The 23825-nt window shown below is 38.6% G+C and overlaps 1 protein-coding gene across 1 annotated transcript in view; it reads right to left on the bottom strand.

Moving 5' to 3' along the window:
• Positions 1-4969: 4969 nt before the first annotated feature.
• The window catches only part of SNTB2 (syntrophin beta 2), a 68229-nt gene continuing 49373 nt past the window's right edge, over positions 4970-23825 (bottom strand). The window contains exons 4-7 of the mRNA XM_069550222.1: positions 19900-20042; positions 13144-13340; positions 10143-10327; positions 4970-8416 (exon numbers count right to left, since the gene is read on the bottom strand). Of these exons, the coding sequence (XP_069406323.1) occupies positions 8324-8416; positions 10143-10327; positions 13144-13340; positions 19900-20042 (618 nt within the window). The 3' untranslated portion in view covers positions 4970-8323. The remainder of the gene's footprint in view (positions 8417-10142; positions 10328-13143; positions 13341-19899; positions 20043-23825) is intronic.

Raw genomic sequence — 23825 nt, 5'->3', positions numbered from 1 at the left:
CATTCCTCTGTCAACAGCCATTTAGGTTGATTCCATGATTTGGTTATTGTGAATAGTGCTGCTATGAATATTGGGGTGCACATCTTTTCAAATCAGAGTTTTCATCTTTTCTGGCTATATGCCCAGGAGTGGGATTGCTGGATCATATGGTAAATCTATTTTTTTTTTTTTTAAGGAACCTTCACACTGTCCTCTACAGTGGCTGCATAATTTGTTCTTTCTCACACAGCACTTTACTCTATTGGGTTCTGATGACGCTGAGAGTGTGACATTTGTTGTAAACCCAAGCTTGGACCAGTAAGTCAACTCTGCTTAGCCCATACGACTTCATAAAATCAGACTGGCTCACGCCAAGGAATGGGTTCTGAGCAATTTGTTAAGGAGCTTCTTGGTTGAAAGCAAGAACAGTGTGGGGGAGGAGGAATAAAAACAAGGTTTAGGTTAGTAACATTTTGGAGAGGTAAGGCCAGGGCAAAATTATACTGAGATATCACACAAAGTGACTGATGCCAAAATAAATGGAACACTGCTCTCCTAGCAAGATCCCTGAGAAACTCTCACCTCACTTTCCTCTGTGCGACTGAATGTATGATAAAGCTCAGATTGATCCAGTGATTAAGTTCTTGTCACACAGATGGTCAGTGGTAGAACTAAAACTAAGTTTTTAAGAGTTTGGAGTTGCCCTAAATCTAGTTAAAAATGGCATCAGAAGAGGCTTTAAGATGTGACAACGAAACACATGTGATACTGGATAGGATCCTGTGCCAGGAAGGAAATGGAGACACTCATTGCTGGGAAGAGTGGCACTATTAAACGGGGGTCTGTAGATGGGTGGCAGTGCTGAACCAAAGTTGACTTCCTGATTGGGAGGGCTGCAGGGTGGCAGTACAGGAGAGTGTCCTTGTGTTTGCAAAGTACACACTGGAGAATTTAAGGGTGATGAGCATCATGTCAGAAAAAGACGACAGGGTAATGCAACAAATGTGGCAAAATGTTAACAATTGGGAAATGCAGGTGATGGGGAGGCAGGAGTTCCTTGTGCTTTTTTTAAAAGATTTACTTATTTTTGGCTGCGCTGGGGCTTCATTGCTGCACTTGGGCTTTCTCATGTTGTGGGGTGCGGGCTTCTCATTGCAGTGGCTTTCTCGTTGCAGAACAAGGCTCTAGGCACATGGGCTTCAGTTGCTGTGGTGCATGGGCTCAAGAGCACGTGATCAGCAGCTGTGGTGCACTGGCATGTGGGATCTTCCCGGGTCAGGGATCGAACCTGTGTCTCCTGCATTGCAGGTGGATTCTTTATCACTGAGCCACCAGGGAAGCCCCTTTGTACTGTTCTTAAAACTTTCCTGTAAGTTTGAAACGATTTTAATGTTAGAAAGTGTGAAAAAACAAGTCTAAAAGCAATTCTTTTATTTACAGTATAAAGGTTACAAAGGTATATATGTATTTATATATATAATACCCTTAAGTTACAAACTTCATTGTAATGTACAATGCTCTATGTTGATGTGCAACTCAAGGGAAAGTGTTGTCTATGCGTTATACTTACAGAGTACACATAAAGCTTTTTCATTATTAAGAACACAAATACTGCCCTGTTTTACACCATGGGTTTTGATTTGGTAGTCTGGTAATGCCAGAAGACTTGAGACCTAAATTTTAAACAATACTTAAAAAGACGTCTTGTTTAAATACAGGATTCCAAAAGGAAGGAAAAAATCAGAATATCACATACTTTTAACTCCTTGTAGAAGTGTTATCTTAGCTTTTTAGGTCTTAATACTTAAAAAACGAGAGTTGTGTGGGACAAAATACACAAGAGGGTATAATCAGAGTTTGCACAGATCAGCCAAAACAGGCCTTTATAGGTGGTGTTTTGCCACATTAGTTTCTAAAAGACCTTGGGTCTGGTACCACAAAGGAAACAGATTCTTTGGGTACCCAGGTCATATCATGCCGAACCCATCAGTGTTACAGTGTTACCCAGACTGTAAAACATAACACTGGAGTCCAAACAAGAGAAAAACAATTGGAAATTGGTTCTTTTGATAGAGAAGATTTGGTTAAAGTATGAAGAGTGTCATCAAGATTGATGACTGTGCCAAACCCCAAACTTGTAGTTTAAGTCATTTTTCCTCTAACTTCTATTAATTCACAAAACAAGAGGTGAGAAAATGTAACTGACACCCGCCTGAACAGGACTGAGATAAAAGGAAAGCACTTCTTCCAACCTGCACAGAACAGACATTTACACAATACATGCTGGTTCCAATAGAATCATTAGCACCTGATTGTCAAAGGGGGTGGTATAAAGTAAAGACCAAGACATTAAAGGCATGACCTAAATTCTGTGCACAACTACAGAACACTGTAAACCATGGAGAAGGAGCCCAGGAGACTGTGTTCCCTATGCCATTCCAGTCACTGACATCTCAGCACCTCTGGGCATGACAAAGGCTGTGGCCGAAAGGCTGCCTCTAGTGACGGATGGGAAGCAGGCTGGATAGAAAGGGACTGATATTGAAGGAAAAAATGGAAAAACTCATGCAACCTCCCTTATTTTTGTAAGGTGCCCTTTTTACTGAGTTTGAATGCCCAAGTGTTCTAGAGTAAGTGAAATTTTGCTAAGTTTTAAATATCTTCATTATTTTGATTTATCAGATGAAGCAACAGCCTATCTACCACATGTAAGGAGTCTGAGCAAATGAGATGTTTAAAGGCTGTGTGGAAATGATTGGATCAGCAGAATCTACAAAGGGGAGTAGATAAAATATACATTGATCTCTTCTGTTGATAGCTAAGTATTTCTTTAAAAAGACTTTCTCATTGATCCACTTAGGGCAATAGAGCTTACTTTTAGTTGTGATTTGCCCTACTAAGAATATTCTACACTATTCTCCTTCCCAAACTTAAGTCTGATTTTGCATTAAAAAAAAAAAAAGATGCATGATGAAAAGACCAACCTTCTTAAGTGTGCTTGGAGTTCTTTCATGCTGGCATGGACCAATGACTGAGCATCCTTTTAAACACTTTCCAGTTTGCCAGGTGAGCAGAACTGGAGGTTTACTTTGGTAAAAATATGAGGTGGTTGATGAATAGATGGCATGGTATGACTGAGAAATAATGGATGAGGTGTTGCTTGAGGGCAGGAATTTTCTTTTGGACCCTTCAGAGTGCCTGTGAAGAACTGCACATGAATAAATGCTTATTAGATGAAAGAATCCATGAATTAATATATAATTAACTAGACTTGTCATTTCAAAAATTTCTCTAGGGCCCCAAAGAACCTTTTGTCTACTCATTAGGGACTGCTGTCACCTTGGAAGAGGTGATAATCAGGCTCCAAGGGTCTATATGGGACTAGGCTAAAGAGGGACTCAAAACTTCTGCATTTGTATCAATGGCATGGAGGTAGGATTATTATTAAACTGAGCAAAGTACTTCCAGGACTCAGACGTTAGAAATATACCAGAATACCTAATTTTACAATAAAATGAAGTATCATTTCTCTGTTACATCTTTTTAGTTTCAACCAATCTATTTTGTGGCAATTCAAATATTACAGGTCATATGGTAGACTTTTGTTGAATGCAATCAAATGTTCATTGGAGAGCAAGCAATAAATGGTATATTTATGCATTACATCAAGGGTAGATTTACTTTTAAAACCAGAATAAGCTTTGGTTCAGTCAGCTAAAGTGGAAAGTAAGAACAGAGGTGACAAGAAATTCAGCTCAAGTTTATAAAAGAAGACATCTTGTTAAGATATTTTTTAAAGTTAATACATAACAACCATTCTTCCAGTTGGCAGTTTAGCTAGTGTTAAAGAGACAGATGTGTTCTATGTGTCTATTAATTGTACCTTAACTGGAAATTACTGATCTGCTAGAAGTATGTTTGTGTGTGTATGCTTTAGGGAAAGGGTTTCAAATCAACCACCTATGTAGTCTATTACTAGTGTAAAATAAATTTCACTTAATATCATTATACCATAGAAGTAGCTATACTGCTCAAAAACACATAATCCTGATATACAGCATAATTATTTTAGAATTGTCTGTCATCACACATTTAATGAGTGTCTCCATGCCCAGCACAGTGAAACATAGAGCTTAAAAAGGTAGGCGCGGGTGGGAAGACTGCTGCTGTCAGTTTTTAAAGACAGTATGCATAACAAAATAATTCTAGATCACCACGTAATTAAAATAGGAACATAGAATGGTAGAAAATGGCAGACTCCTCTACTTTGATCTAATGGAGAAAAAAAAAGCCATAATAAGAATTCAAATTTAAATGAAAGATATTTCCAATAGGATGTAGTACCACTTGGCATGTAATATATCTGATAGACATCAGTAAAACAAATGAATATCACTATAATCAAACACAACTTAAAGTTTAAGCAGAATCCCAGATCAGTCTCTCTTCCTTACACAGATATGCAGATCTCAGTGTGCTTTGAGACGAAAGAGATCTGGCATTTTACTTCTTCATTGGATATTGGGGGAAAAAAATAATGACCTTTGGCTTTCTAACCAGCCATTTCATTCACGGCATCAATAGTGGATGGCGGTGACACGGAAATGTATGCTGGCTATTTGGATGGTTTAAATATTATGTACAATCAATAGCTTATAACCAGTGAAAATAATAAGAACATAATTCAGCGTGTCTAAGATATAAGCAAAAAAAAAAAGCAGAGAAAGTGCTTAAGTCTACAGGTCTTCCCTGAAAACTTCAAAAATGTTTATAACTTTTTAAGTAGGTAGGGTTTTTAATAGATTTTGCATAGCAGCTTACAAGATAATTTGAATTTAAAAATATGGATATAAATTAAACAAGAAGACTGGAGGTTCTCTCAAAATTAAAAACAATCCATTATAACCTTTTCGCAAAAGTGGACACACTTTTATCCATCAAAACCATTTACAGTGAAATGTAGTCTTGTCCAGATTCCACACAGCTTACATTTTTTTTAAAGAGTAAATTTTGGTTTATTAGCTAAGTGCATGTAATCGGCTGAAAAAAGCTTTGTTGCCATTCTGTTAGGATGATAAATTAAGAGAATAATCGGTAACAACTTTAATCATTTGTTGGTCAGAGAGATTTTTCCACTTACAAAAATATAGGAAATAAACACTTGGATCTCTCCTGCATGCAATAATTTTCAATAACTTTGTGAGAGTACAGATGACAGGAATAGGCACTATCAGACTTCACCTCGCCTAAAAGGTGCTAAAACATGGCTTTAAAATAGGCAAATGACCTTCAAAGTAATATTTTTGATTCCTGTACATGTCCCAATATTTAATCTGAAACTTTTCTATGTAGGTGAGTTTACAGTTATGACTACCTAATAAATACTGTATAAACATACATTATTCTTCATATAAAATATGAGATACTAATTTCCAGGAAAGGTTTGTTTGAAGACTTGAGGAGAGGACTTGTATTTTCCAGAAAAAGTATAATTGAGCCTTTCTTCCTTTTTTTTTTTTTTTTTGGAGAGGGAGGGGAGAAGTTTTAGAGAATGAGGAGGAGGAAAGCTCACACCCCAGCTGGCTGCTTGTAGGCATCTGTGTGGAATGTGGAGAAAACGTCTACACCCTCAGGTGGGTCCCGAGGACACAGGACGGGTCCATCAGAATGAGGGGATGCTACTCTGCGGCTCCCTTCCACTTGACACAGGGAAGCCCACCACATCCTCAACAGTCTTCCTAGTTCAAAATGAAAGAGAAATGAAAAGTCAGCTGTTCTAGAAAAGAGGTGAAATACCAAAACTGCCCATCTGCAGTTACTATTTGAAGATAATTTGCCACATTTTGGCATCTTGATACAAAATACCTATTTACCAAGGCTGTCTCATTCATAAAAAGCACTTCATCTGTGGTATGAGAGTCCCACAAACAAACTTACTTGAAGAACAACCTGGTCACCCATGATTGGAAAGCTGCTGACATTTGTTAAACAAGCAGCTGAAGGGCTCTTGCTCTTGGGGGTGCTTGTGGTCATAGGAAACCCCTTATATACTTTCATTTCGCATCAAGACTCAAAAGATGTTAAGAAACCCTAGGGATCTTGGTGCTATGACAGTTAAAGCTTGAGCAAAATGAGCCGAAATGCACACAATGCCTTACCTCTCCTGCCCACATTTAAAGCACACCTCTTTAACAGATCTTTTTCATATAAAGAATGAGCAGTGTGGCTCAGAAGTTCCCCCAGAAAAAATTCTCAGTGTCTTATTAGCCTTTCATACTAACACAGAAAACCTCACCAAATGGCTTTGCTATGAAGTATATGACTGTATTGTTCAACTTCTCAGATTATTGTATTGTAATACTCTCACTGCAAAAAGCATCTAAGCTCACTTTGTGTGTTGACATTCTGTTTCCGGAAATCTTAGCTGGATCTTCAAGGTATTTTCTTTCTTCTCTGACTTGCAACATATCCCAGGTGGAAACAAACTTAGATTTATGAAATTTCAAAACATAAGAAAAGCTCTTAAAAGTTATACTCTAGCCTAGATTTTAATTTCCAGTTTTAAGTAGAACATTTTGAGGACTGGAGCTGAGAGAACTGACTTATGGGGCGAGGGAAGACAATGAGTTTACAAAGTCTAATTTGAACCGTCTCTGCTCATTGGTCTGCTCTATGTCCTCCTGCCTATAGGTCTGTATGCACTCAAACCAAATGGCTCTTTGCAAATAGTACATTTGTGGGTGGTTTTTTTCCTTCTTTCCTATCTTTGGATTGCTATCCTCCAACACCCTCCACAGTACACACATCCTCTATGGCATTCCTGATGACTCTAGTAAATGAGAACTATTCCTAGACCCTTCTGCAGAGAGCGCAGAGGACAGACAAGTCAATGTTATCTTTTCTTTTCGATCTGGGGACTGTACTAACCCTGACATTTTATATAGCTATTATACTGTTGTAAATGGTTTCAGATATATACCTCCTTCATAATTAGGAAAAAGCAGCTGAATGCGATTCTCCAGTACTGCAGAACCAGCACTTTCGCTGCTGCTGTGATCTTCTGATGACATCTGGTGATGCTGAGTGAAGCCCAGGTAGCTGTTCCACGGTCTCATTGCCCTGCCCACTGCAGGAGGCATCACTGAGCCAGCTCTGAGTGAGCAGTGCTGACGGATGCCACTCTGCTGCCCGGGAGGGAGAGGGCCTGGGCTTGGATCCTGCCCGGGCTCACCCAGCTCAAAGCGATGCGACATGATGTTTGTGCGGAAGGTGTGCTGGCTTCACTGATGTGTACTCTAAACAAGTTGGCTCTACAGGATTTATCTTGCTTCAAAAGATCTACCAGTTGGAAAAGATACCATATTAAGGAAACCCACCTCGAAGACTGTTCCTCAAAATTAGAATAGATGACTTCCCTGGAATGGCAGTGATATCCAGTTATTCAAACAGTGACTAATAAAGCTCCATTAACCCTCACCAAAGGCACATTTGGTCAGCAATAAAAAAATGGCTTCAGCTAAAATGAGGATTTTCTTTTAAAAGAAATCTTATCCCCTGGCTCCTACCAAAGAGAAAAATCAAAATCCTAAAACAAGCAAAACTTTGCTTTCAGAGCAGTGGTTACCAACTTGCTCTTCAAGTTGGTCACTACTAGAAAGGGAGTGGAAAGCAAGGCAAATCAAATCTCCTAAGTTCTAAGTCCTAAAGTGAGCACTTAGGTGTGACAAAGCCAGTGATGTGGTGGGACATGATGGTCAGAGTGGGATACAGGGAGAGCCAGAACATGTGAAGAACCCTTTCGTGATGCAATTCAAGGACTTCCGAGGGTAGGAGGAGTAAATGAGGACAGTAAATTCCAACCAAATGTCTAACCTACACGGAGTGACCACGAAGCCCAGGCTGCTGCAAACTGGCACCTGTGCATAGATGGCTGTTCTAAGCAAGTGGTCAAGGCTAAGCCTGAAACAAATTCTACTGGAAGGAGGAGAAGAAGATAACGCTTAGATGTTTGATTATGCCCAAAGTGAAAAAGAATGAGCCACCCTTCTTAACAGGGAAATAAACCTAATTACTTAAAATCCACATTCGGAGACTAGACAATAAAGTAACAGATTCATTTTGGAGCTTATTAGAGTCCTAGAATTTCCGGCCAAGGTAGCTTGTAAACGGCGAGCTCTTCTTTAAACACGGTTACAGTTCAGCAGTGATTTGCAGGTCCTTGTCAAGGCACTGTGCTGGAGGAGAGAGCAAAGAGCTTTCTTTTTGTGCTTTTTTTTGTTTTTTTTGAGGTGTAAATACTTCTTATGACATTCAAGGCTCTTTAACTGATTTTTTTTTTTGCTGCTCATACAAGCAGCCCCATGCGAGTGACTTTGGCCGACAAGAATGTGTGCAACACAAATACAACCGGCTTCGGACAGGAGTGCAGGTCCACGGTCTGTGGAGAAAGGACATTGATTATCACTGCTATACAGAGAGGCTTTAATACGCAAACGTGCAAAGTAAACAAATTTGAACGTGATATTCTACTTTTTTAAAAAAGATTCATTCATTAATTTTTTGGCTGCGCTGGGTCTTTGCTTCTTTGAGAAGGAAAACTTTCTCTGGTTGTGGCGAGTGGGGGCTACCCGTCCTGTGGTGCTCGGGCTTCTCATTTCGGTGGCTTCTCTTATTGCAGAGCATGGGCAAAAGACAGCTCGGGCTTCAGCAGCCATAGTTCGCAGGCTCTAGAGTGCTGGCTCAGTAATTGTGGCACACAGGCTTAGTTGGTCCCTGGCATGTGGGATCTTCCTGAACCAGGAATTGAACCTGTGTCCCTTGCATTGCAAGGTGGATTCTTAACCACTGGATCACCAGGGAAACTACTTTTTTGTGTTTTACTTTTTAAAAAGAACTTGGATAAAGGATGTGCCAGATTTATGTGCCACACTTGGGCAATTAGAGCTGCAAATGGAAATATACTCAGAAGTAAGGCTATTCCATGGCATAATTAAACGCTAGCGTGAGAGTTCACATCCACAATTAGGACACTATTAGTGGTGTACTCTAATTACACAACTCTAATTACACCATGGTAGAATTAGATTCCACCATGCCAGATAGGAAGAACTTAAAAGTAGAAGAGGTAAAGAGAAGAGGAATATCCTATATGGAAATCACTAACTGTAAGTATATTTCCCACAGGGAATCATAGTGAATTCAGCTGAAGTGTGATCATCTATTAAGATGTTTGACACCCCTTATCAGTTTGTGGTGGGAATGGCGAATCTTGAACCTGGTTGGGAGGGCTAGTTATACCTTCCTAAGCACAGGCCTCTAATTTGGACAGCTGACATCCGATGAACAGGCTGCAACAGGCTTTTGAAGTCCATGGCTATCCATAGTTTCCTAAAGGTTCATCATTTAAAAGAAGATTTCTAGTCACAGTTTTCTCATTTGGAGTTTGAACTATATTATCCCTAAGATCTCTATTAGTTCTAAAATGTCAAGATTCTGTTTTCCAAATTTATACCTGTTGTGACTGTATCAATAGACATAAGATGTCACATATAAGATAAGACTTGAACTGTTGGCTCAATACCGTAAGACATAGAGGCATGACTTTTTGAGTCCTTTATCATAATTTCTGATTTCTGAAGTACCCTTGACACACTTCTCTAGTTCTCCAAGGGGACTCAAGAATTCCTGTGGGTATTTCCTTTAAAGGACAAGGAAGTCAAAACAGATGATGGGTGTATGGACATATCTTTGCTTTTTTTTTTCTGACTAGCAGAATTTCTATAGCAACTAAGTCACTATTACTTTTAACTCTTATCCCAACAAATTGCTGATAATAGCAATGGATAGAACTCATTTATTAAAGTGTGCCAGGTTTAGTATTTTATATCTTACATTTGACAAAAGCCTGTTTCTTATAGGGTTATCTAATTTTTCTTGCTGATATTCAAACAAAACTTTAAAAAGGCAATGATTCCCTAATGTGGGGAAAACACAAAACAAAACCCCAAAGCCAAACCCATGCATGTTTGGAACCTGAAGAAGAATTTCCTTGGCTCCAAATGGAATAGTAGATGGTAAGTCCACAATTTTCTATGACAAGAGGTAAGAATGATAAGAAAGAGAATGCCTATTAGAATAAACATGTTTTTCAGAAACATGCTTACCAGTTCTCCTTCGGGACCACCAAAATCCAGATACAGATTTCTGATGCCATCATCAGCAGACATTTTCAGCCTTTCGAAGGGGTAGCGGTATAAGATGCTACTGGAACCTCCGTTTTCCCTGGAGACAGTGAACCCACTTTCATAGTGGATGGTGAGTCTCACCTCTTGGCCATTTAATGTGCAGCCTATTGAAAAGAAACAGACATCACTAATGAAGTTCCTACTGCAGTTGAGAGAGTGACAAAGGCTTCTTCTGACTTCAAAAAAGGGAGAAGGGAAAAGAATCTTTCTGAGAATGTGTGATACCTAACCTATTTGGAATGTCCTGAAGTGAATTCTGTTTTGGTCACTCAAGGCAACATCTTGATTGAGATGAAGAAGAAATTACCATAACTTTACTTGACATCTGATCTGATTCAGTTCAATTCAGTGAGTATCAACTGAACACTGTGCAGACAGTAGGCTGTGTGTGGTGCTAGAGAAGTAAGAGGCACGGTCTCTGCTCTCAAGACCTCATAAGTGACAGGCGTAGACATGAAATCCCTAACTGCTTAAGGTAAAGGGTATAGAAGATGACTAAATACCAACTCAATAAGGCCCAAGTTGAGGAATGGTTTCCTGGAGGAACGGGACTTGAGAAAGTCCCGAAAACGTGGTCAAACCTGATGGGCAGTGAGAAGTAGGAAGAAGGTTTCGAGTGCGCAAGGAGGAACAACCAAATGAGAAAAGGCAGAGACACCTTTCAGGGGCAGTAACATGGTTGGTAGTTGGGAAGTCGCGCTGTCAGTCCTACCAAAGATAAAATTCAAAAAGATACATCTGAATTGATGGGGCCAAAAGAACTGATCATCAAGACTGGCAAATGTCTCCTGTCAAGACTGGTGAAGTCCCTGTTTCACCAACATTTAAGCTGTTTTATTGTTAGTACAGGGGCTACTGGTGAGAGGCCCTATGCCCCATAGAAATTAACACAGTCCTCTGAGAACTGAGTTCATCATGGCTGTGAGCAGGAAGAATGGCTCCCAAACAAGCAAGTCCTCATATCGAGACCAATGTATCCTTTCACTGGACATGAAAAACACTCAGTCAAGGCAGCTGGCATGTTCAAGAAATAAGGAAAAGGAATAACTCACAGAGGAGAGTTTTGCACAATGAACTCTGAATATTAATTACTTCAGAAAAGGAGCCAACAATTTAACAGAAGAAGGTGGTAACACGCATCTGAAGGACATGCCGGCTTATTTATGTATGTATATACATGTGTATGAGCACACCAGGCACACGCATCCTATTAAAGGTGTAACAGACTAAGCGCCTGCACCATGCGTGAGGACATGCACACACACACATTTTAAAGAAATCCTGGTTCTTTGCAGAGTGATTTACTTTCAGCCAGTTTAGCATGTCTGGAAAGCTCTAAATACAGAATAAGTGATTAATAAGTACATCAATTGACTTGAACTGTGGAAATGAAAGGATTACCAAGGTAAAATATTGAAACAGTGCTGTGAATGAGAACAAAAAAATTCGAAATAACCAAAAAACAAGTTTCTTTTGTCCATTTAAAAATATAAGGAACCAGGTGGTCCTTATTTTCTCTCTATTCAAGCCATTTGTATTTAAACAATTGTGAGCCAAAGACTGACTAGATTTTGGTTTCCTGTAATATGAAGTTTACAGACACCAAAGGAACAACACAAAACTAAAAAATGTTCAAAAGCCACACTGTACTCTCTTTGTTTTGGGAAGCATATCTCTCCAGGTACTTGAAGATATGGCGACCCCATATGCCAGTGATGAGTGTGCTGGCCAGACCCCTGGGACTCCACACAAGCACACAGGGCATCCAGCCTGTTCAACTGAAGACTTCTCCATCCCAGAAATCACATTCTGTGGCCAAGACAAAAACCAGAGCCCCACAGTCCTTAATGTGGTGACCAATCACAATGGGTGGGAGACAGGCAAGTGAGAAAGACAGTGTGGTGTGGTGACTTCGGTCAAAATCCAAGGCGGGTGTCATTGACATTGGTGTCATCGCTTGAGCCATTGTTGTGGTCGTAAGGAAAATACAGAGCACGTCCTAAACAGCTGAAGAATTGTTATAACACTGAAAAAGCTGTCTGGCGTCACTGTTAGAAGATGACCCATGGAAATGCTGCTCATGCAGTTCTAAAGCCATAGAGACCCCTCACTTTCCAAAAGCAATGGAAAGGAAGATAAATCACAAGACCTTCTGCTCTCAAACATTTTCTCTTTTCATATAAATCCTGTAAAACTAGGTTTAGGAAACAAAATGTAAGAAAACAGGAGCAGAACTAAACCAACTTCCAGGCAAGATGTTCAAAGTAATTAAAACCATATTAGAAACTGTAATTGTGTCTTAATTTTGACAACTCTCTGTTCTCCTTAAAATGAAAGGCAATCTGGAAATATCTATACATAACCATATACACAGATACACACATGTGATACCCATCCCTTCAAATTCACACAGACTAGCCACAAGAGGGCGCTTCAACAATGGAAAGAGACCACCAGGGTGATTTCCTTTAGAGGCCCATTTCAGTACTTACTGGGCACACCTCTTCCAACTTTGCAACAGAAACTCCAATTCCAGATTCTTCACTTTTCTACAGCTATAAGCTCTTCCAGATGGTCACACTTTTAAGGGTGTCTATCCATGTTCCAAATCTTAACAAGAGGGTCAATACACCTAGTATTTAGTAAATGAGTCCTCACATTATTAAATATTTAAATAATGAAGAGTAAAACAGCCATGTTATGTTGTACAGAAACTGTTGTGAATGTGTTCAGAGTCACATAAACAACTTAACGAAAACTTTGCTACTAAAGTAGAGAAACTCAGTTTCTTTCCATCATGATCACCTTCAGGTGTCTTATTTCAGAACATTTTAAGTCTGGCCCACAGGAAAATGATTTTTACTTTAAAATAAAGAATGACATTTAATTACTGTTAGCAATGAAATGCCAGTATCTATACCTAGAGAGACTTCCTTGATCAACTCAGCAGCTGCATGGCAGCCCTGAACGAGTATTCGGGTCCAAGTGGACAGATCCCGATGTGTCTCCACCCTGAAGAGATGCATCTCGATGCCCTGCCGAGAGCCTGTCCTGGTGGCGAATGTCAGGTCAGATCCAAGGGAGGGTGAGCGACACCCAGAGCCAGAATGAACCAGCCTAGGACCACAAACACAGCAAAGTTCAAAAGTCATTAATGTACTGTCAGAGGACAATCTCAGCAATTTATGCTGATAAAAATGCAGAAAATTATAAACATCAGCAGCAGTTTTTAGGTAAGTATATCTCAAAACAAGATTATAGTCTTTGACATAGATACTATTCTGTTTTCCCATAAAAATGACTCCTGGTGTCACAAGCAGAACACTAGGTCAGATGGCCCAAGAACCCCAATTTCCCATTTGCTTTTTCATGCTCCCACGAAAGGCTATACTGTGCTTAGTCACTCAGTCATGTCCACCTCTTTGCAATGCCACTAGGGAAGCCGTCCCAAGAGGCTAGGCATGTCAAAAAAAAAAAAAAAAAGACTCAATTTTGATTAAGAAATAAGCCACAAACATGCATATCCTCCCCTATTTGTCAGTATCACAAGAATGGTAATTTTTTACCAAAGATAAATGTATACCAATACATCATAACCAGTCAAAATCCAGGTTTGGACAAATATATCAATATAAAGACATATAGCCATCATTATAATATACAGAGAATTTTCACTGCTCTGAAAATCCTCAGTATACTGCCTAGTTATCCTCTCTCCCTGGGCAACACTTGATCTTTTTATTGTCTCTTGGAAAACGTCAGATCTAGAGCAGAAAATATACAAGTCCAGAATGTTCTATCATAACAGCGAATATGGCAATTCTCAAATATCTTTTTTTTTTTTGCCACACAATGCAGAACTTCCTTGACCAGGGATTGAAACCATGTTCCCTGCAGTAGAAGCATGGAGTCTTAACCACTAGACCACTGGGGAAGTCCTCAAATACTTTTATATAAAAGCCCTATTAAAAACACTCAAAAGTTCAGCTGAAGAGGTTACTATTGGCCAAAGATAGACCATGATTTTTTCTTTTATTTTTTAACTGACTGGTTCCTCAAAAAGTTAAATAGAGGTACTATATGATCCAACAATTCCATTCCCAGGTATGTACCCAAGATAAATAAACACATACATTAGAATAAAAATTTGTTCACAAATGTACATATCAGCATTATTCTTAATAGCCTAAAAGTGGAAATAGCTCAAATATCCATCAATTGATGAGTAGATAAAATGTGGAATGTATATACAATGGAATATTATTCAGTCATAAAAAAGAAAATTTGGAACTACTTGGCTACAGCTCTTGACTCTCATTCACTTAAAATATGATACTACTCTACTACAAAAAAAAAAAATGATGTGCCATCTTTTTATTTGAAAAAGTGAGTTCCAGGAATTCCCTGGCAGTCCAATGGGTAGGATTTGGCACTTTCACTACTGTGGCCTGGGTTCAAATCCTGGCCAGGGAACTAAGATCCCACAGGCTGTGCAGCATGGCCCAAAAAAATCATTTTGGGGAGAAGAGTCAAATCAAGAATGGGACAGCAATGAAACAAAACAGAGAAGAGAAAAAACATGAGAAGCATCAGTTCAGTTCAGTCGCTCAGTCGTGTCTGACTCTTTGCGACCCCATGAATCACAGCACGCCAGGCCTCCCTGTCCATCACCAACTCCTGGAGTTCACTCAGATTCACGTCCATCCAGTCAGTCAGTGATGCCATCCAGCCATCTCATCCTCTGTTGTCCCCTTCTCCTGAAAGAACCTTAGTTTCTACAATGTGTCCTACATATTCTGCCCCATGAGATGCTCATAAGAATAGGGTTTCAAGGTCAAAGATAAGAAATGGGACATTCATGAACTAAAAAATATTTTCAGGTAAAAGGGAAAGAGCAGAACACTGTCTAAGAAAGTATGACTGTTAAAGCATTTTCAAAATCCCTTCAACTAATAGTGAAAAGCTTCCCACAAAGAAAATCTTAATCCTAGATGGCTTTGCTGATGAATTCTAGCAAATATTTAAAGAATAATCAGTACCAACTCTATATAAAGTCTTCTAAAAAACAGAAGAGGAGGGAATACCTCTCAACTCTTTCTATGAGGCCAGTAACACCCTAATACCCAGATCAAAGACATCTCAAGAAAAGAAAAACTACAGACCAAGATAATTTATAAATACAAGACACAAAATTCTCATCAAATTATTAGCAAGCAAATTGAATCTAGCAAGACCAAGTAAGATTTATCTCAGAAGTACAAGGTTGGTTTAATATTCAAAATCAAAATGGTAATTTATTTATAAATTGATTCGATTTAAAAATTATTTTTAAATTGATTTATGAATTGATAAGTAAAACCATATAAATAGAAAAAAGGACAGAACCTACAAGACCACTGTAATAGACATGGAAAAAACATTTTAACAAATCCAAAATCATTTAATTAAACCCCAAATTGAAAACACTCAACAAATGTGGAATAGAACAGAACTTTCTCACTCAGATGAAGTGTACCTATAGAAAAACCCATAGCTAACTTTGGGTTGTTTAAAGCTGAGGGAGAGGAAAATGGAGAGTGAATGCTAGTGGGTAAGGGGTTTCTTTCTGGGGTGGTTCAAGCGTCCTAATAGTGACTGTGGTAACTGCATAACTCTGTGCAAATGTCAAAGAGCATTAAGCTCTATGCTTTAGGGCTTCCTTGCTGGCTCAGTGGTAAAGAATCTGCCTGCCAATGCAGGAGACACAGGCTTGATCCCTGGTCCAGGACGATCCCACATGCTGCAGAGCAACTAAGCCCAAGTGCCACAACCACCGAGCCTGTGTTTTAGAGCCCGGGAGCTGCAACTAGTAAGTCCATGTGCTGCAGCTACAGAAGCCCACGCACCCAGAGCCCGTGCTTGATATCTGGAGAAGCCACGGTGATGAGAGGGCCCATGCGCCACCTGCTCTTCGCACTATATTTACTATATTAGGAAATGCAGTATATTTACTATAATGAGAAATTAAAACTGATAAATCTTCAAAATATTCATTTAGAAATAAAAATAACAAACCTATTAGGTGCTAATATAAATAACATACTTTTATTAAAAATAATATTTTTCAAAACGAAATGAATGTGAACACTGGCACTGTTTTAATTTTTTTCAAATCTCTTTCATATACAGCTTAATAAAAGACAGCTGAATTCTCTTATGTGTATCTGCATTCTGCCACAGCATGTAGCTGAAGTATACCCAGCCTCACACAGGTATGCAGCTGGACAAGGAAGGAGTCTTTTAATAGCTATTTCAGATAATTATGGCTATCTTTCTGTCCACCAAACCAAAAATCAACAAGTAGTTTCTTAAAGGTTAGGTGCAAGGTAGGATCTGAAACCTTATCAATAAAGTTTTTATGTGTGCTAAGTTGCTCCAGTTGTGTCCGACCCTGGGACCCCATGGACTGTAGACCTCCAGGCTCTTTTATCCATGGGGTTTTCCAGGCAAGAATACTGGAGTGGGTTGCCATGCCCTTCTCCAGGGGATCTTTCCAAGCCAGGGATCAAACCTGCTTCTCCCTGCGGCTCCTGCATTGCAGGCAAATTCTTTACCACTGAGCCACCAGGAAACCCTCAATTATCCTGTTACATTAAAAAATCCAATGGTCTCTCCTACAGCTTGAATAGATTTTTTTTACCCTTGCATGATTTTGCAGCATCATGAATTGGTCATTTGGAATATATTTTTTCATTGAGTTATGTACATTTTCCAAACGTTAAAAGTATTTTATTATATAAGAAAGTCACATTTGGTAATATCGCCACTGATCTCATCAGGTAAGTCTTTAAGTACTAGGAAGCTGTCAAAATTCATAGTGAGAGACACAAGTTTCCCAGAATTCTAATTTTTTGTTTGAAAGATAGAAATTTTTAATTGTTAACAAATACCATCAGTGTTTTCTTTAAATGACAAATTCATTTTGAATTTTATTTTAGAAAAAATTAAAAGTCTGACAAATACCCAAGTCTGAGTAGCCATAGTCTGTCAGTTTTGTTTTTTTTTTTTGAAGGGAAAGTGGTGTTCCATTAAAAAACCCCAACCAACCAACCAGCCAGTTCAGCTCATAAAAACCACACACGCTTTTCTTTGTAAAAAACCATCACACCTCCATATGCAGGAGAAGTGGGCTCTAAGCACTTCCCACATCATCTCACAGATTATCAACAGGATGAATACTCAAGGGCTGAGATTAAATAAAACTAGCAATTTTCTGCCTCAACAAAGGCATTTTGAGGTTACAGTGGCATGTTTTCTCCCTGCAAGGCCATACAGTTCAGTGCCAACTGCCTTGATTCATGATAAGGTACAAGCAATTTTACCAAACTCAGTGCAAATGTCAACAGTGAGAAAAGCAAACAACACGTTAGTATTACTGTGAAAACAGTTTTGAACTTACAGACCCCCTGAAGAGGGTATCCCCAGAGGTCCACGAAAGTATTATTTGAGAACCACCTCCCTGAGCTGATCCCTGTAGAACCAACATGCCAATTACACGTTAGCTACCTCAGCAAGAGTTAAATGAGTTTCAAAACTACTCCACATACAATCCCAGTAATACAGAGTGTGAGCAAAGTGTCAGGGTGTATTCCCCCATATTCAGTTTGATTGCTAATCTCAAATCAGACCTTAAAAAATATAAAGTCCAGAATTTTTCCTACAGATTTGATTATGAAATATTTGGCAGAGGGAATCTAATTCAAACCAGCTGCTGGACTCTGGCTGCACAGCAGTTGGTTAGAACACACTGCCAAAAGGCCCCCTTAGTGGGAAGGCCTGATGAGCTCACGCAAAGGCGGTACAGCGGCTTTGGCCCCATAAATCCCATAAGCACTCCACCACTCAATTTTCCACATTGTCAAGTAGCCACGCTTTCTCTGGATCTTCTTCTTTTCCAGTCAAAGAAAGCATATAGGAAAAGACTACAAAATGCACATCCTGCAAAATCTACAGCACGTGTATCTAATTCTCTACCTGTATTGGGCACTTGGATTTAACCTCAGGAAATGTGTCAAATGATGTAATAAAATAAAAATCCTCTTCATTTATCACATTCATGTTTTACTCAATTCCCTGACCATCCCAAAATATCAACTATTAGATAAACACAAACATACAGCTTTGGTTTCCAAGAATCTGTAAATGTGCAAGCCAATGTAAATAGTAACTCATGTTAATTTATATCACCCTAGCAGTGTTCTTTGATTTTTGAACTATAATTAATTAATTTATTTATCAGAGACTGTCTACCTTTGCTATGGAATCATCAAGGCCCTTTCTGCAGGACCTTTATATCCTGAAGGAATTAATGAGAGCACACTTCTCTAACTCTGAGGCTCAATAAATCCTTCATCTCTATTCTGTGATCTACGGGCTACAGCTCTAAATTACCGAGAAACTCCTGAAAAGCTATGTGAAATTTATATTTTTTAAAAATAATGATATATGTAAGGGAACTTGGCAAATTGAAGGAAATTCTACATAATGTAGAAGTCTTCCTGTAATGTAAGAATTCTCTTCCTCACATGAATCTTTGTCTCCTGAAAGCTGGAACTCCCACACTGCTTCCCATGGGACATCCTAGATGACGCCATCATTTAACCTTTTTGACTATCAAGTGCTTTTTTGTGGGACTCCTTTTTAATGTGTAGTTTTTGAGCTGTATCAAAACCTGATTTTTTTTAAGCCCAAATTAACACTGAATGTGAATATCTTTCCTAGTTTCACACTAGATAACTAGTTTCTGATTATTTCTTAAGACGTATTGGCCTCCAAATCTACATTTCTCCATTCTTTTCCTTCCAGCTCCCTACATCTGGCATACAAGAAACATCCTGTTGCTTCAGGTCAGATAAATGTTTACTTGATGGAATCAAATGTACTCTTATACTAGAAAGAGAAGTTGAAGAATATTTTGGCTGAGTTGTGTAGTTTATCCACAGTACCACATTCTGGTTTAAATGATTTCATCACTCAGTCAAAATGCTGCCACAATTTCAGTGGTTTTCTAGTCACAGTCAATAAGGAAAAAAAAAAAACAAAACACAATTTATTTATCTTCATGAGTAAGCAAGTCTTGAGAAGAGCAGTTAGGGAGCTGCTTCGACAACTTAAAAAATACACACAAAAATATCAGTGACAGAAACCATATATTCTGAGCTAGGAACTGCAAAAAATGATCAATAGGGTTGTGAAAGAAAAGTTTTTGTCTAAATCGTCTACATCGCTGCTTTAATGCTATTTTAGGCACCTAAAAGATAACAGAAGTCATTTTAAAATTCCTTTAAAATTCCTTAGTAGATTCAGTCGGAGAAGGCAATGGCACCCCACTCCAGTACTCTTGCCTGGAAAATCCCATGGATGGAGAAGCCTGGTAGGCTGCAGTCTATGAGGTCGCTAAGAGTTGGACACAACTTAGCGACTTCCCTTTCACTTTTCACTTTGATGCATTGGAGCAGGAAATGGCAACCCACTCTAGTGTTCTTGCCTGGAGAATCCCAGGGACAGAGGAGCCTGGTAGGAGGCCGTCTATGGGGTCGCACAGAGTCGGACACAACTGAAGCGACTTAGCAGCAGCAGCAGCAGCAGCAGCAGCAGATTCAGAGTAGGACAGATATTTTGTTGTCTTTAGTCTTACCTTGTGGCAACAAGAGGGTAGCTATGACATGGTGATGCCCAGGCATCCCTGGTCCATGGCATACAGTCATAAAGCAGCAGGTCCTTCTCAGTCACGGCCATGAGGACAGGTCTCCACTGCTGCCTTCCACCATCTAGCTTTGCCTGTTACAGAGGTGAGATCCAGAAAGTAGAGCTAACTATAATGATGTGTAACTGTGACAGTTCCTTCAGTGACCACCTAAGACAGTGTGTCTCCATTCTGCCTCCCCATCCTAACCCATGTGAGACAAAGGAAACGCCCCACAGATTCCTTCCCACTGGCAGGGCCTCTCCACTGGGAGGTGTGAAGTAGATTGTGTGTAGCTGGAGAAAGTGTTCCCTGAGTGAATTACACACATTTTCTAATGATATGACACAGTTTCTTTCCCCTACTCCACAATAACTAATTATCACAAATTCTAATTAAATACACAGCACTCAGTTCAAAATGATAATGGTTTTAGTATACCTGATGTGGGAGTAACATCTTCTAAGTGCAGGATAGAAACTGTTACCAAGTAAGTCTGTATAATCTAAACATCAGTGTTTTTCAAATATTTTTGATCAAGAGTTACAATAAGAAATACATTTTACATTGCAACTCATCACATATATATAAATACTGAATTTAAAAATTTCCTAAACAACCATAATTCCTATCCTTTGTACAATGCACTCTGATAATTTCTATTTTATCTTTTTAAAATGGCAAAATGATCAACTATGTTCTATTTTGGAAAACACTGATATAAACTACTGTCAATGAGCTGCCCATTACAGTTCAGGAAGTTTATGTTTCAGTTTCAAATGTACCATTGCATTTAATTGCATAAAGCTCAGTTATCTCTGTGATAGTTTAAAAACGTAGGAAAACAACCACTATTTATATATATTGTCAAGGATCCAAGGCCAAAAAGCAAAAGACTATGTTCAAGCAAAGCCCTGGTATCATCAAAATGTTTGCCTTCCTAAGATGAGACCTTTGAGCAGGGAGTCGTAACAACAGTATTTCAACCCTCAACTTTTCAGCTTGCTATCACTGACAGCTTCCAGATAAATTTAAACTGATGAATCACTTTTCTCTCACTTGTCTTCAGATCCACCTTTTATCTTCTCTTCCTTAATGACTTCTGAAGGTAATGTGAACATGTCAGAGCATTTTAAGAATACATCTATGATCTGAAAAGTGGCCTGAGTGGTCCATTTCTGTGCTGTAACATCTATACTGGGTCTCTGTTCTTGCTAGAGCTATGACTGGATTCCACGAGCAGGAAATGAATTCCAGCCAGTGAAGCTACACATGTTCAACCATGTGCTGAAAGCCCAAAATACATGACCCAACCCTGAGAATTCTAGCAAAATACGGGAGAAATAATTAACTATTTCCTTACTGGTGAACCTGAGTTTTCTAAGACTTTATATGTCTAGGGGTAAAGATTGTGATGTCTTTCTAAGATTTTATATGTCTAGGGGGAAAGACTGAGACTGTGATGTCTGGAGGGAAAGTATCAGCTGGAAAGAGGTTCTCTTGGATTCTTCAGTTTTGGGGTCACAGATACTCAAAAGGAATTTCTAATTTATATGCACTACTAAGTCTTCATCTCTGAGATTGTTATGGACAATATTTCATAGGGAAAATAATATAAAAGTCTATCTTCCCAGAGGAATAAAATGATAACTTGATTTTTTTAAATTAACTTTTTTTTTGCTAAGTTATAAGACAGATTGTGAATGCCAGGTCACAGTATATGCATTTAGAAAATCTAAATTAAATGCATTTCTTCCCAAAGAAGAGAAAGGAAAACTGCTAATGTCAATAGAAACAATATCCAATTTAAAGACAGAACTTCTGTTTTCAATAAACAATTTTTAAAAAGTGTTTATTCTTTAGCTCTTTGGAGTCCTTCGCTTTTGGAGGATATCTTTTCCCTCTTCTACTTAATCACTGGAGAAAAATGAAACCTCAGTTTCAGTCATTCTGTTTGCCTATCTGCCTTAACTTATAAGGGTACTGTTTGCCTTCACTGGAATCAGAATGCCGCCGGCTATATATAGCATGTGCTTTCGGTTGTGGTATCAGTACAAGCAGCCTTGGGGCTCAACTGCTGAGGTGGTTTTTTCCCCTGCTATCGAGTTTTTGGCCAGAGGGAAAAAGGATACTAATGTTAGGGTTCTGCTTTGTTTGTGTTTCAACACCCACACGTGTGTACACCTGGCCAAACAATAGTCCTCTCCAAATTTTGTTTTTTAACAAATAGAGTTGAATAGCACTAAAGATGAAAAAATTAATCATAATTATTATTCATTCCCTAAATCTCTTCATCCTACAAATCTTTTTAAGAGGTGATATACTTCTGTTCTTTACGCATCTTAGTATTATGATAGAAAACATAGAGCAAAACATAAACTGTGCCATTAATCCTGATTTACTGTATGTTTCTAACTTGAATCGACACATTTTGAGAATCATGAGGGACAAAGTAGAAACTGTGAAAATAAATCTTTCTTTGGCTCTCTTGGCGTTTCCATCAATACTCAAATGCTTAAAATACTTATTTTGTAGATAACGTATGTGTCCACACTTGGTAGACTTAAAGAAAATTCCCTCTTAAGAATATACAGTTCTTAATATATAAGAGGTATAGTTAGAACGTAAGAATATAAAAGTTATAGTTATCAGTCACATAAAAATCAGCATCAATAAAGAGATAAGTCCCTTGCACAGAAATTATTTGTTACCAAACATCTATAGCCTAGGTTTTCCCTATTTTAGGCAAACTCAATTTATGATAATGTAAAATAACAAACAGATAAAGAAAGATCATTTAAAGTTAAATAAATAATCCTTCCTTAAGTTATCTGACCCAAATGCCTATCTTTTCTAGGTACAACTGAAACAGTTTCATTTATGTATATGCTTTTCAGGAAATATATCTATTGCTAAAAGAAATGCTTACCTATTTTAAAAAGATTACATGATCTGAAAATAGATTGGCCATTTTCACACTCATAGAAATAAATAATATCACAACTAAAAAAGGCTTTGGCATTTACCTAGTTCAACTTTTATCAAATATGTAAGTTCATTATAAAATTCCTCTGAGAAATGATATCCAATCTTGCTTGAACACCTTATTCTAAGTGTATTTGATTTGGGCGGCCGAAACAACTACATGGAAAAAGTAAAAATCATGAACAGTTTAAAAACAGCACTTTGGATTAGTTCTGTAGTACTATTTTTTAAAGAACTTGAAACTATTCAACTTAGTATTATTTCCCAACCCTGAGCTTGTGTTCCTGGATAGTGTTTTATAATTAATGACTTGTCTACTTGCTTTTTGCATGTATATATGTAGACAAAGGAAAAAATTACTGAATATCTACTATATATAAAGCATTAGGCTAAGTTCTCTGGGGCGAAAGATTTGAGAGAAATGTACTCCTGTCTTTGAAAAGCTCATAACTGAGTGGAGGAAACGCACACATAAAATATAGTCCGTCAAGGGCAGACAGTGATGAATCCATGGCTTAATTTTTTTCTCCTTTCTTCTGGTCTGTATGTAGCATAAACCAAATAAACTCCACTTTAAAGGTCTGGCAACTCTCATATACTGCTGGTGGGAATTTAGTTCAATCTTAATGGAAGGCAATTTGACAATATGTATCAAAATTATTGATACAAAGTGTTAGTCCCAGTGTTTGTGGTTGTGTGTGTTAGTGGCTTGGTCCTGTCCGATTCTTGGCAACACCCATGGACTGCAGCCTGCCAGGCTCCTCTGTCCATGGAATTCTCCAGGCAAGAATACTGGAGTGGGTTGCCATTTCCTTCTCCAGGGGATCTTCCCGACCCCTGGACTGAACCTGGGTCTCCTGCATTGCAAGCAGACTTGTTACCATCTGAGCCGC

Source organism: Ovis canadensis, chromosome 14 (genome assembly GCF_042477335.2).
Source record: "Ovis canadensis isolate MfBH-ARS-UI-01 breed Bighorn chromosome 14, ARS-UI_OviCan_v2, whole genome shotgun sequence".
NCBI classification, from domain to species: Eukaryota; Metazoa; Chordata; class Mammalia; order Artiodactyla; family Bovidae; genus Ovis; species Ovis canadensis.
This window is presented reverse-complemented; position numbering and strand designations above follow the sequence as displayed.